At 45.0% G+C, this 15,143-nt stretch overlaps 1 protein-coding gene across 1 annotated transcript in view; it reads right to left on the bottom strand.

The window, feature by feature from the left end:
- The window catches only part of nacc1b (nucleus accumbens associated 1, BEN and BTB (POZ) domain containing b), a 15,416-nt gene extending 719 nt beyond the window's left edge, over nt 1–14,697 (bottom strand). Inside the window, 9 exon segments of the mRNA XM_069167934.1 lie at nt 1–66; nt 271–368; nt 2,353–2,585; nt 2,588–2,652; nt 3,798–4,260; nt 5,858–6,079; nt 6,884–7,126; nt 7,907–8,057; nt 14,439–14,697. The exon segment at nt 1–66 is cut by the window's left edge and continues 164 nt beyond it. Coding sequence (XP_069024035.1) covers nt 1–66; nt 271–368; nt 2,353–2,585; nt 2,588–2,652; nt 3,798–4,260; nt 5,858–6,079; nt 6,884–7,126; nt 7,907–8,032 — 1,516 coding nt within the window. The 5' untranslated portion in view covers nt 8,033–8,057; nt 14,439–14,697.
- Between the last annotated feature and the right edge of the window lie 446 nt (nt 14,698–15,143).

The following is a 15,143-nucleotide window of genomic DNA, read 5'->3' as shown; positions in this document are numbered from 1 at the left end:
ACATGTCGGCTGCGATGGCGTTCATCTCGCTCTCCTTGAAGCTCGGTGCAAAGTTCTGGCAGTAGACTGGAGGCAGGGAGGACACGGGGGAGGAGAGGGGGAGGGGGAGAAAGGGAAACGCAGAAACACAAAGGGCAAAAGAAGAGAAAGGAGGGATGACGGTGAGTCTTAAAAGTGTCAATTCAAAAGCTGCAACTCGGAAAAACTGGCAGCTCCAAAATCTCGCTGATGTGCATTTAAATGATGAAGAACGCTCGCTGCACGACTCACATTTGACGGCGTGCAGCACTCTGTTGTCCAGCGGTTTACGACTGGGGTCGTTGGTTGAGGAGCGGATGCCGGTTCCACAGCTATTAGCCAGAGTGCTCCTGAGCAAGTGACAAGAACAAACATCCCACGTAAACAAATATTATGATCAAGAACGTCCGTACATCTGAGGACACTGCCAAAAGGAGATAACGGATCTATAAATATAGAAGTAGTATGACTGACAATGAAGGTCCTTGTTCAAAGAGAATGAGAGGCAATAAAATACCATATGTTCATTTGAATAATTAATTAATAACGTATATCACGCCAAACGTCACGTCATCTCACGTCTAGACTACAGTAACTCCCTCCTGGCAGGTCTACCTGTTAGCTCCATCCGACCTCTGCAGCTCATCCAGAATGCAGCAGCTCGACTGGTCTTTAACCTCCTAAATTCACTCCCACTCCGCTGCTCCTCCTGCTCCTCCTCCTCTTCCTCCTCCTCTGCTCCCTTCACTGGTTACCAGTAGCCGCCCGCATCCGTTTCCAAACATTGGTACTTGCGTACCGTGCTGTGAACAGATCGGGTCCAGTCTACATCCAGGACATGGTCCAACCCTACACCCCAGCCCGCTCCCTCCGCTCTGCATCGGCCAATCGGCTTGTTGCTCCTCACTGAGATAAACACTCTACTAAATCACAACTGTTTGCCGTCCTGGCTCCTAAATGGTGGAATGAGCTCCCCAACCACATCAGGACAGTAGGAAGTCTGTACATCTTCCACCGCAAACTAAAAACACACCTCTTCAGACTTTACCTGGAATAGTAGAACTTTAGTAGCGCTTAAAATGGCACTTACTGATAGAACTTTGTAGTTTGGCTTTCTTGAAGAAAATTGTACTTTATTGATTGTTGTTCTAAATTTGTACCCTCATGGTTGAAATGCACTTATTGTAAGTCGCTTTGGATAACAGCGTCAGCTAAATGAAATGTAATGTAATATATACACTCGCCTGCATTCATTTCCAGCTCTAGGTTTTAGACAGAGTGCATCTACAGAACCATCTGCTCTGTAGTTTTGATCATTATGTCAGCCTTCATTCATGTTTCTGTCCGCTGCCGTCAAGACAGAAAAGAACGGGACTCCCCGAGCGCCCGCGAGCCTTTTATTGTGTTGAATTACTTTTTGATTACAAGGCGAGACTACTGATGACTGTTATCCAATGAAACCGATACGACCGGCAATAAGGACACACAGCGAGGTCGCTGCAGGCGGCGCGTCCCGGGCCAGAGGATAACGATGGAGGGGTAGTTGGATTGTACGAGGTACTTAAGCATTCTGCTTATTATCTGCACCAGATGGGTGGGTGGGGGGGGGGGGGGGGGGGGGGGGGCAGGTATCTGCACCCGCACGGGAGCTAAATAACGTCCTGCTGTGGACACGGTGAGCAACAAAAGCCCATTTTATTTGTTCTAGCCATCGAACTCTAGAACTCGCGCCTCACGGTTGTTCGCCTCCACCAACCGCTCAAGTTGCAAGTTTACATCCACGTCTGTCCAGATCGTACACAACACGAGGGAGACTTTGAAAGAATGCAGATGCCTGGCCAGTAAACACTGACACTGATTGAGCACAAAATTGTGGCCATGAAAAATGCTTCACGTGCAGATGTTGCTCCAAAAAAAAAAAAAAAAAAAAAAAAAAAGGCTACGAATTCCAAAACGTGGTTTCTTCACCAACGCGTTCGACCCGACGGCTCAGAGGATCCATCCGATCACCGCATCTTCCAGCGGGACGCTCCGGATCAGCGTCGCAACGCCGCATCCGACCCAACGTCAAACACGGTTACGATCTTCGCCACTGTTGCCGAGATACGGTGTCGAATAACGCCCATGGGAGTGTTATTCAAGAAGATTATGACATTGTATTGAAGGGGACCTTTTGGAGATAAAATGTTATTGATTCATCATTTTAACCACCTGAACGTATTTTAGAAGCTCAAGTGAGCGCTGTAATGAACCGACGGGAGGCCGCAGGGGACCGGAGACAGGAGACAGGGGACAGGAGACAGGAAATGACAGAGCGGCACGGCGGACACTGACCTGTCGAAGAACGCGGCCAGCAGGCGTCTGAGGAGGACTTTGTGGCGGGTGCCGGCGCTGACGTGGCAGTTCATGAGCTGTGCGCGGGAGATGAACACGGAGGTGCCGCTCACCAGCTCCAGCTTCTCGGCCGGGTCGCCTTCCTCGTACAGCTTCGGGTGGCAGCGGTTGCCGATCTGGCTGATGAGCTCGGCGGGCAGCGACGCCAGGTCCTGCCGGGACCGCCCCCCCTCGGCCCCCCCCGCCCGCCTCCGGAGTCCGGGGCCAAGTCGGGCAGAGCCTCCACCCGCTCTCCGACCACTGGGGAGGGACAAGGATCGATTCTTATCCCTTTTTTTTTTTTTTTTGTATTTACCTTTGGAGCTGGGACTCGTTTGAAATGTTACCGTTTGGGTTTAAGAGCTGCAGAGCTCATAAAAACCTCCCGTCGACGGGTGGAACATCTATTCATCATGCATCCATTTCTAATAATCAAAATGTCCTATAAATGCTATTACTTCCTGTTTCTTTCAAACCCGCATGCAGTTTGTTTTGACGATGAGGAGAGGTTGAGGATCCTCGCTAACGGTCAATGAGGAGTTTTTTTTTGTTGAACAAGCAACTTTTAGTCCCTCATTTGCAGAGAAATTGCAAGAACTTTGCAAAATTCCAGCTATTCGTTAAATTTAATCATTGCAATCGCCAGGGACTTAACAACAGAGCTAATTATAGACTGCAGCCCCACAAACCCTCGCTTTACTCTTAATCCCCCCCCCCCCAACCCAAAGCCCTCTTTACTTTTCCATTTTCATTCCTGAGCCCAAAACATTCGATAGGAAAAAAAAAAAAAAAACCTCTTTCGTGCCATATTTCTAATGTTTAATATGTAACATAAGTACTAAATGAGATTATCCACCCTGACGTGTGTTGAAAGGAGGCAGTCAAGACTTCACTTTGCATCTCGGGCTCAAACATTTGTCAGCATGTTTTGAATTCAAGTGTTGACTTCATAAATGCCGACATGTTACGGAGCAAAACAACAAATTGAATGTTTGATGATACTGTTCGATCTATTTCAGGTACGTTACTCCTGTAGTTTGACTCAACTTTAGTTTGTAGAAGCGTCAGTGTTTTGGATTTTTTTTTTCTTCTAAACAACCACCTGAACATTCTGAAACTTTTGATCACCGACACTCTAAACAATTCATAAACGTAAAGTAGGAGCCACGACTTTCAGAGCTCGCAGTGTTTTGAACATTTTTTCAGAGCTCGCAGTGTTTTGAACATTTCATTCTCCTCAACATCCCGAGAAGTTCGGATAAACAAACTCAACGGCACTCGTATTTGTAAACACACTACAGACGGAGTCACGGTGATCTGAAGAGGGAAACTTTTAGAGCATCACGGAGACACAGCGACCCGAACATGAACTCCCCCTGATGTTCCCTCCTGCTGCCGGCGCTCACCTGCAGCTCCGGCGTTCAGCATGCTGTACATGGTGTACATGTTGCAGATCTGTCTGTACTGCTCTTCGGCGCTCTCGTCCGCGATGTCGTCCTCTTCCTCGTCGTCGTGGTAACTGATGGGCGAGTCGCTGGTGTACATGCTCAGTGTGCCCGGGCTGGTGCCCTCCGGGGTCCCGCCGTTGGTGGTGTTGTTGTTGTTGTTGTTGTGGTTACTGTTGAGTCCAGCTCCGCCCATTAAAGTGGCGCCGCCGCTGCCCAGCATGGCGGCGTTGGCTGCAGGCCCGCGCCCGGAGGCGTCCTGGGCGACTGTGTTGGAAGAGGAGGAGGAAGAGGAGGAGGAAGAGTAGCGTGCGGCCTTCCTCATTCCACCTCCGCCGCCCCCTCCCCCACCCCCGTCACGGTTGCACCCCTCCCAGAGCCGCTTGGCCACGGGGGTGCAGACCACAGAGTAGGGAGAGCACTCCTGTCGAGGAGGAAGAGACACTCTGGTTAGTTTTCGCCACCCGACTTGAACCGCTTTTAAATGTCTGACAAACAACAACAACAACGCGTGACAATAAAGCAATTTTATCAATTGCCAACGATCCTCGGTATCATTGAAGTTTTCTGCATGGTATTGGTGGTGTGCAACATCAACTGTGACAAAGAGTGCTTCTACTCTTCATCGTTAGAAATGAATTGACTTTTATGAAATACAATAAGCTTCAAGAAAAACAAGCAGAGACACAAACTCGCACAGCTAACTACACCGTGTATTTGAGTTGATGTTTAATTCATCATTAGGTAACTGGGCTGATACCGATAAGAGCTGCACCAGAGTCTGTCATCTCTTATTAAAAAAACTATATTCAATACCCAGCTCGCCTGCGAGGTGCCCAATGCCGTTTCAAGAAATCTCTGACAATTAATTTATTAAAGTTTTCTCTCTCTCCAATATTTTCTACCTTTTTGGCAGAGTAACATTTATTTGTCTCATTAGTGTATAGATTTTATAATTGCAAGGAAATAAAAAAAATATAGGAAAAAGAAATAGAAAGGTCGTCTTGACACATTTAATGCTGAACAAACAGAAAAAACGTTGATGTCATTTCTGCAAATAGGATTTAACTTCTCCAAAGTAACTAAAGTTAAATCTGCTGCCACCTTCCAGTAACAGAGAATGTTAATACTGCGTTGGCCCTCGAGCCATTTACAGACAAAACTGTACACGTGATGTTTGTTTTTTTTAAATCAGAGGTATGAGATGATGATAACACTGCGTTCACAGTGTGGCCTTCGTCTTCCAAAAGTGATATGCAAATTAGCACCTGACATCACATGGCAACTATTTTTGATGTAGGCAACAGATGCTTTCATCTTAATTAAATTACAGCTTCTCGGTTACCTGCATTCTAACAAGATGCAGTGAAGATATACGATACTCATATATACACTCATAAATACTCGTGTATATATATATACACACACACACACTCATAAATACTCGTGTGTGTATATATATATACACTCATAGGTGAGCAAGTCAGTTTTAAACTTTTAGAATAATGCGTATGACGAACAGCACTGTGAACAGCCCAAATTGAAGTGTTTAAAACTTGCTGTCACTTTCTTAAAATAGAAAAATGAATAAATGAAAACACTGAAAGCCATTTTAATGATTGAATTAAGCAACAGTTATGTGAAAATAAATACAGTGAGACAAACTGTCTCTGCTAAACTACTCTCACTGCTTTCTCAGTAGCGGTACTCGTCTCTCAATATCGAGGCCCTTTAAAGAGGTTGATTACAAACACTTTGAAGTAATTTACGTCTTGAGGCTGTCTATGATCTTTTCCCCCCCCCCAGAAATACCTTTCAGGTTACGGTTTGCCAAAAAATACAGATGAATCACATCAGTGTTTTGTTGGCGCTTCTGTTGAAAGTCAAAGACAGCCTACTCATAATGCCCCGTTTTAAACGATGTTCACGCGTATTCTTTTTTTTTCCCAGACTGCGTTGCTGAATGTAAACAGAAACAAACACAACACGGTGTCACTGCCGGTGTCAGACGACCGGACTACCTGCTGCGGATGTGGAGTCGGCTGAGGCGTGGTGGCCGTCTGCTCGGTCTTCACTTTGGACACCAGCGGCAGGGGCGTCAGGCAAGAGGCGGGCCGTCCCGCGCTCGCGGCAACTATACCGACTCCGCCCCCTCCCACTGTCTGAGTGACAGGGCTCTGAGGCTCTGAGGGAGGGGTCTCCTCGGTGTGCAGACCCTGCGAGTCACAGCTGGGAGAGGAGACCTGGCGGTGTGGTGGTATAGAGAAAGGACTGAATTTGAATGATGCATAATGACATTATTTCATGTTTATGGAATTTTAATATGGTGGAATTTTTCCATCCTAAGTAGAGCTGGGTATTAAACTACAACGTGTTTGGTATCAGTAATCATAGAGATGAAAGTATTGGAAAAGTTTAAGAATACCCGACACACTCTTAAATGTGGTTTTGGCCCGATAATACAGCCGAGACGTATTTCTTTTTTTTGTACGAAGCCTTCATCAGACCACAAACTCTTATTAGTATTCCAATATTTCTTGGCAATTCGCCTTAATGAGCACACCACGTCTGAAAATAACATTTATGAGCAGCAAACAAAAAGAAAATCTCTAATTGTTTTTACACATTTGCAACACATAGCTGGCATCACATCAAGCCTGTGTCTGGGGGAGTTGAGGGGAACTTTCAAGGAAACCAGTTTTCCTCATTAATATGCAGATTTATGCAGCAAGGCACTCCAAATCTAATCAGATCATCTGCTACTATAGAGGGAACCTGTAGTGTCAGTACGATGTTTCAATTATTCTTCAGTCACGAGAACAAGAACGTGTCTTCAAACACAGACACCCCCATCACAACATAACGCCACACGATCGGTGACATGACGGCAGCTCATTGAAATGCTTCAAGTCGGCTTCACTTTGATCGCAAAGCATTTAAAGGATTTTCACATTAACGTATGACCTTTGTCCAAATACGTCTACGTCTGCCTTCAATTTGATGGAATTCCTAAATCGATGTTTATGAGAGCTTCATTGCGAGGTTACCTTGAGGAAAAACTCGGTGCCTTTCTCCATGATCTGTTGGATCTGGAGGAAGCCGGCGGTGTACATGAGCAGAAACTGGTCTCCGACATTCATGCTGAGGCGTCCTGTGTAGCAGAAGGCCAGGATCTGCTGGAAGCTCTGTGGCTGCACGGCCGGGGGCAGCTCCACCACCGAGCTCTTCCCCCCGGCGTTGAACAGGTCCCGGAAGTAGGAGCTGCTGGCTGCCAGCACCGCACGGTGGGCCTGAGGGGTAAAGCAGGGAGGGGCAAGTCAAGAGGGATGAAAAATACATCCATTCTGATGCCGTATGTTAATTCAAGCATCATGTCGTGAAGTGCAGCTAATGTGTGTCAAATTTAAATCTCAAATATGTCACTTGTTGCATTGTTGCTTTTGTGTTCTGTCAAGTTTAAAACAGTAAACGTAAAAAAAAAAAAAACACCTGACAAATGATTAGAGTTCACTTTTCTCTTTGTTTTGCGCTTCAAGATGCAAATGCAGCAAAAGTCTTTTTTAAAAGTAACGTAATTGTATCTAACATTAAAGGATTGCTTTGCGATTGTTTTGCAGTAACTTGTGAAGGTTTGGCCGAACAACATGAAACTGTATTGATGAGTGGCAAAGCCACAGATCTTTTCCCCTGGAGAGAGAGAGAGAGAGAGAGAGAGAGAGGTGGCTCAGAAAATGGATCTGAAACGATGAAGAGCAGCAGTCTGGCGGTACTTCAGTACTTCTCTGTCCTGCCAATAGATTCTGACCAAACTCTTGTCAGTACCTTCACCACCAGTTCAACGGGGCCAAGAAGCAACAAATAAAACAGAATCTACACACTCTGGCAACAAGCAAATTAAATAGGAGAAATATTAAAATAATTTTTACGCATAGCTTTCTCATAAAGTTTTGATTCTACTTCTTTGGTCACTTTGTTCTCTTGTGTGTTTATAAAAAAAAAAAATTAAAAAAAAATCACTAAGTATTAGCTCAAACACAACAATCAGCTGGCAAAATAAAAACAAGTCAAACCTTGAAGGCATGCCCCTTGACGACCACGGAGACGTCGCAGTAGAGGCCCTGCAGCCGCTGTTCGTTCAGACACTCCAGGACGTTGTTGCCAAAGTTAGGGATCGCCATCTGCAGCGTCTGAGCCATAACGCTCTGCCCAGCACCACAGGGTCTGCAGCCGACAGGGAGGTAGATGTCAGAGCACGGAAAACAGGGTCACTGAGAGGTTATCCAGAGACAAGCTGACGAAATGTAGGTCAGAAGAATAGAGAAGCACATATTAAAAAAAAGGGAAGGAGGGAAACGTCGCCGAGAGGATGACGGGGATGTGTAGATAATTGGAGGGGAGTGCGAGGACGGCCGGGAAACTGGCAAACGAAGAAACATCAGAGGAGTTACGAGAAAGAGAGGACAAGATAAAGCAGCGCAACCGGAGAAGAGAAAAGAGTAAATAAATGAGTGATGAGGATAACGGAGCAAAGACAGACTGGAAGATGTGCAAAAGGCAGACGAGACAGAAGTGAGGAGGGAGGGAAGAGACTTAAAATAAAGAAACGGGGTAAGTAAAGTGTCTGATGATTAATGAATTAAGTATTTGGTAAACAACTTTAATTCAAAACTGGAACTTCCAAATGAAAGAGAATTTTGGGCCACTAGCGACAGTTATATAAGCCTTTATGTTTTTTTTAACCTTGTTGCATTACATCTAATTCAGTTAATAAACTGCTTGGTGGTTTTTGGCCTACTTTGTTATTTTCTTGTCGCTCCTTCTCAGTCAAAACAGTCGCTTACATAACTCATTCGTTTCACTCGTCTTCGTCCGACAAAGAAGCCCGTGATCAAAAGCGGAGGAACTGTCAAACTTCCCACAAAACATAAATAAACAAGGGATCTATCTCTGAAATCACTTCTTCTCAAAACTGAGGGCATCGTCTTTGAGTGGACCCTTTATTTTTGTTTATAAATGCACAGTGCATACATAGAACTACTGTAATGTGGAGTGTGGCGGAGCCGAGGTAAACAAGAGGGGAGCGTCACGACTCCACTCAACAAACACATCTTCAAGACGGCGGCCTCCAAGTGATGGACGGTGGCCAAGCTCGCCTGACACAGACAAGCATTTGGAGCGTGGCTTAGCTGAGTGGATGATGATAATGATGATGATGATGATGACGATGACGAAGACGACGATGAGCTCCTTATCCTGGCTACAACCCCAAACGAACCGCTGATAGGAAATAATATGATACCGATCTGCCTTCTTTGGTCCGCTGGCAGGAAGACTCGCAGACAAACCGAGCGACCGGAACTACAGACTTCCACATCAACTCCAGCTCGCCTCAACATTTCTGGGGAGAACGTAGACCGATGCAGCGGCGGAAGCCCAGAGGTCACAGCCAGGGCACGTCAACTCAAATTTCACAGTTTCTATCGTACAACTCCGACCTCGCATCCAACACGGCTTTGGAGACGGTCTCTTGTAGAACTGCAGCGTCTCTGCGTCTTCTCCTTCGCTGAGTGGAAAAAGGCAAAGCGGAAGATAATAAAAACAAATCTTTAAGTAAGGAGAAGATCGAGAGCTGCTGAGTTTATTGCTCTTCAAAGTCCGGTCCGAGACCGAGCCGTGGCTCAGCGGCGCTACTTAACAGACCGCTGATGGCTCGTTTTTCAAAACACCACCACCGACAGTGTCCAGTTATTTCTCAGTAAAATATCTTCCCTGCAAAGTCCCCTCCTGCCCACAAACAGTTCATGTTCAAGAAAACAATAGTTTTTATACGTCAAATTAGATCGACAAAAAAAAAAAAAAAAAAAAAAAAGATCATTTAATTGTCATCAGCTCCTGTATGTGGATTCACCACTGCTCCACTTGGACTGATGACTTTCTTTATGGATCCATTAATTTGTGACTGATTGCTTACATTATGGGACAATGCCCAAGGCAAGTTCCCAGAAGCAAATGGAGTCATTCAAATGTTAAATTATGTAAAATTGTAACATCTATTTTTAGGTTGAAGTGCAGGGTATTATAAATTATGAATGATTAAGAAGAAAAAAAACATAGAATACATACACATTAAAATGGCTTTCAATACATAGAAAATACAGCCCCCAAAGTACAACTGTAATGTAAAGGTTAGTATTCCCGTTATATAGTTTAAATATTTCGTATGCTTGCCTTTATTTTTGAGCATGCATTTAATCATCCGCTGATGAAATCTGTGAAGTGATGTCCTGCCATTCTTCACAGGTGAGTCTTTGTACAAATTTCTTACACGGCAGGGTTTTGATGCCAAATGCTCCAGAGGCGTGAGGACCCAGTCAGAGGACATGCATGTAACGGTTGGGCCGTGTTTTCTATGAATTGTAGGTCAGTTTTACTGGCCTGCACATTTTCACTGACTCAGCAGCCACAAAGTGTAAATAACTCTCTCTCCATAATTCTGGTGATTTGTTATAAATGATATGAACAGCAGTAATGTTACCCTTTGATTTGTTTTGTTTTTTTAATAATATAATATAGGAATATGATTTATGACAATAACACCAAATATGCCTGACCTTAATAATAACCTCTGACGTCAATGCTGAGATCTCAGCTTCTCCCATAGGTGGACATTTCACTCTTGGCCCGACCTGTGACTGATACAGAGACTCGTGCAGTTTAGAGGGGCAGCGTGTAACCCTGGTTAGTTTCTGTAACTACAATTTACAGATGTCTTCATCTCCCCCGCGTATATTTCATTGGCTACAAGCCCAAACAGTGACTTGCCAACCTACTGGCTCAGGTCCAACTTTTACAGGTCCCCGGCCATCGGGCCACCGATTATATCAAACCCTGGTCGGGGTGTGCCGAATCGCATCGTTCACAATAATATCAGTAAAAAAAAAAAAAAAAAAAAAAAAAAATCATGAAAAAAATGTAATACAAAGTATAAATTTAATGTAACAATATTTTACACTGTGTGTAAAATGTACACAGCAACAAGAAACATGTCTGAAAGCAGCTCTACAGTGAAGAAAAATGGGAGCAACTTCATTAATGTGGAGGTGGTTTGTTTACAAAAGAATAACATCACAGCAAACCAGTTTTAGTTTGTACTGATTAATTGAAGGCAACTGTAACACTTATTTTGTTACAAATTGTAAGTTCTTGAAATGAATGATAAAATATTTGTTTCAGCATTTTGTCCCATTGCCAAGATTATTATTCGTGTTCATTATTATTATTGTATACCATAGTACAATAATAAAAACATCCATACTCATTTATATAAATCATAGGCTTTTAAAATAAGCCTGTGCAGTGTATGATATCAGTTTGTCTAAAAATTGTAGTTGCACTTGCAGCATAGAGTGTGTTCCCCTTCGTTTTAAGTCGGGGTCCCTGAAGCACTTGAAAAAAAGAGTCCTTCGGCCTGAAGTGAAAGAAGAAAGGCAGACGGAGGTCTTGTGAATAGAAAACTGTACACCGCGAGCAAAGCGAACACGGTTGGAAATCTTACAGACAAGCACGCCACGGTGAAGATTTCATAAAACCTCAATGACCAACTGTCGTGTCTGTGCTGGACAACTTCTCCCTCTGGGCCACACACGGTTCGAGGCGGCCATCTTCAGTCTGTTCTCACCACGGGACGGCCTGTCAACGACCGCCTCCAAACGTAAACAGCACAACCGGCCACCTTGTATATAGAAATTATTATTCAACAACAAAACCTCCTGGTGTAAAGAAACACCACAGCCACCTGCACCTGGAAGAACCACCAGTTAAAACCATTTAAAAAGGAAAGAATGAATCACCAACAGGTCCAGAGCAGGTGGCCCGGAGGAACATTTCCTCCCAGCCAACACTGAAACTTGGGAGTCAGGAGGCACCACTTCTCAAGCAAAGTGGACATTTAAAAATTAAAGGATAAAACAAAACAAAAAGATTAAAAAGAACCTTTTACAAGCCCGTACATGGTGATATATTCTCATTTTTCTCGTAATTAACAGGGTGAAAGTAGACAACGTTAGCCGGCAATCACCAGCTTGGCCATCATGAGGTTTGAAGACAGTGCTGCGTGACACGTAAACATAAATTGATGTTGTTATTCCATCAAAACATGAAGGGCTGTTTGTAAAGTTTCCATCTCACAATCACAATTTTCCAAACACCGGGGCAGCGATGCCTTAAACCTCGTTGATCTGGTGGCCAACAGCTTTCATGGAAACTAAACAACTCGGCAAGACGCATGACAATGGCTCTACTCGCGAAAGCTTTCATTATAACCACACACTGAGTATACAGCACAAACAACGTGCTTTCATCATTCAGTCCTTCTGGGAAACTCAGACCCGGCAAATTTTGCAAAACTAACGTAAACAAAACAAGTAAATCACGACTTTTCGCAAAATACACTAACTTTTTTGATCGCCTCCGTCGAATTATAAAACGGCGCAAGGTCCGAGTGAAGGTGGATGTTTCCTTCAAACTGCAGCTCCTTCAGCGGCGGCTAACTGCTCCTTGGCCAACAATAAAAGATAGTGGTTGTACTGGGACGCTCGGAGGTGTGAATGTGAAAGCGTGCAGGCTCAGCAAACTTTCCCTGGCTGAAAAATCGAGGCTGGGAAAAAAAAAAGTAGCCTGAAGCGCCCCGAGCTCCGGCTCCGCACCTACATAAGGGCAGCACTGAGAATAAAGGGCCATCAGCAGTTCATCATAATTAATTTTGAGGTTTATGGCAACTAATTAATTTGATAGATGTAGGCATAGTGAGTGAGGCAGTGTGCTGACAGGAACCGTAAACCGTGTTAATTTACAACAGAAGCCCAAATTCTAATATAACGTGCATTAATTGTGTCAACTGCCGTTATAATATCGTAATTATTTGGGCAATCCTATTCTGTACAAGGACAATGAAGATCACAGACTGGTTGTTAGATTGGGAGCACTTTAATCTGAAAATATTAATGATATTTTAAACAGTCTCGTATCAAGACACTTGTTTAAAGTGTAATTTATATTGTAAAAAAAATATAGTTCCGTTTTCTCCTTCTCATTTTAAAGTCAATAACAATATTGGCAATAAAGAAGTCCGTAGTTGCGCCTGCTACTGTACATCGACACATTATTGTCTTGACAGTTGTGTGTCGATGTAAAGAAATCAATGGACATTGCATTAATGCTATTATAATTAAACTGCAGCAGCTCGCAGTGATATTTTCTCCAAGCATTTTGGGTCTGATCCAGGATTTGTTTACATACATTACTGCTTGGTTAATAAGTGCATAATGATGTATTAGCAATATGGATTACTGTCTCATTAAAACTGGTCACAGTACCTCAATGTACTGATAAAGCAGAGAGTTTAACATTAGAAGTTATTGTTTTTATGACCTTTCCACTGGCTGGGAAAATTTAAATATTAAAATGGGCGTGATGAACGCTGTGTGCTCCCTAACATGGGCACTTTTTGGGGGGGGGTGCTTTGAGCGAGTAATTGAACCGACAAGTGTCCCAGTGGAGCCTCTCAGCGACCAATAGTAGATGCCTGTGGTTGTTTCCAGGTGTAAATATATGCAATCATATGAATAATAAGCAGGCGGTTGCTAAGAAAATGCATTTGTGCAAAAAAAAAAAACCCAATGGAATCTTCCCTCAGTAATCGAAGGCAAAAGAAGAATGCGTAGATCACACCAACAATAGTCTCTGGTTTCTGATATTCAGTCCAACACGCCTGCATCTGTGCTAAAAGCTTTTGAACTGCTGAACTGTATTCTGATCACCTAAAAGCTCATTTTTACTTTCACAAAACTAAACTAAGAGCCTGATTTGATTGCAACACTGCGGGGGAATTGACATATCGCCCCGGGGACATCCCAGCAGCCAAGACCTCCTCACGGGTCAAAGAGGTCAAAACAACTTCCAAGAAACATAAAGGGGAGTTAATTCACCCCACTTGACCTTTGCCCAGCAGCCCCCCCTGTGTCCCGTTACACCGGGGGCCTCCGGGGCCTCCGGGGGCCTCCTGGCTCAGCTCTCTGCAGCCTGCTTGTGCATTTCCCCTGAAACTTTTAACATTCATCTCCAGTGCCACAAACTCTGGTTTTTACTTTCTGCAGACTAACCACACGCTCCTGGCTAACACCCTGAAAAGTAACAGGACTGTGGCGGTCAGTTTCACAGGGACACAATAAGTCCAAATGAGTCCAGCGTTGATCTCAACATCAATCACTGCTGGATCACGTTGAGTTTCCTGGTTCAGGGAGGTTAAAGGTGGCCTGTTAGCAAGTAGCGGGCTAAAGCTACGGCTAACATGGGTCGCAGTGAAACCCTTCAGCTCTCCGTGTAACTCACTAAACGGATCCAAACGCGGGTAATGAAGTCCCGCCTTGTGCGGCGTCCGGTTTGAGGACATTCAAGGCGGAAAATGCAGTATTTAGCGACGCTGCTGGGCAGACAGGCACCACAATGTGGCTATAGTGTAGCCTCCCTAGAGCGCGACAAGAGCTGAAACTTCAAAAACGAAATATCATTTATACACATCAATTACACATCAATTAATCTCACATGGAAGTCGAGCAGAGTCGACGTCTCTCCGGCAGACGCGTCGGGAGAGAAACAGCCCGCCAGCAGCGGCGCAGCAGGGCAGTCAGAGCGGACGGAGAGCTCTCGGTGCCCCGCCGTGTGCCAGCCTCGATGCCCGGTAGGATTTGGGAGTCCTCGGCTGGCCCGGGCCGGTGTGTGCGTGCGTTCAGCGGAGGGGAGGGAGGGAGGAGGGAGGGAGGGGGCCAAAAGGGACAAAAAGGAGAGCTCCGCTCCTTTATTTTTGTATGTCAATCCTGGTTTGAACTCTCCTCCACACACACACACACACACACACACGTTTATCGTCCGAGGAACCGGGGGCACGAAATCTGCCACAAAATAGTCGAGGGGGATCAAATATTGAGCGGTTCTCCCCCCTCTCTCCTCCCTCCTCCCCCCCGTCTCCCCCTCTCCCCTCTCTCCGTGCCAGCGCGGTGTGATGTCCGTTCAGACCGAATTCCCTCCTCCTCCTCCGGCCGAATGGCAGAAACCGATACGGGACAGACGCGCGTTGTTCCCCTCCAAAATGTCGCTTATGACATGTAGATAAATTATTTATGACATCTTCCACCAAACTGCGGACTCGGGAAACCACACGAGGCGATGTTCACTTGGCTGGGCTGCGATTTTTAACGTCTTTATAGCGGAGAGGAGCGGGGTGGTGGTGGAGGAGGAGGAGGTGGGGTG

Source organism: Embiotoca jacksoni, unplaced genomic scaffold (genome assembly GCF_022577435.1).
Source record: "Embiotoca jacksoni isolate LCO1_2020_lvr unplaced genomic scaffold, fEmbJac1.0.p SCAF_4, whole genome shotgun sequence".
Classification (NCBI taxonomy): Eukaryota; Metazoa; Chordata; class Actinopteri; family Embiotocidae; genus Embiotoca; species Embiotoca jacksoni.
Note: the sequence above shows the minus strand (reverse complement) of the source record. Positions and strands in the feature narration are given on the sequence as shown.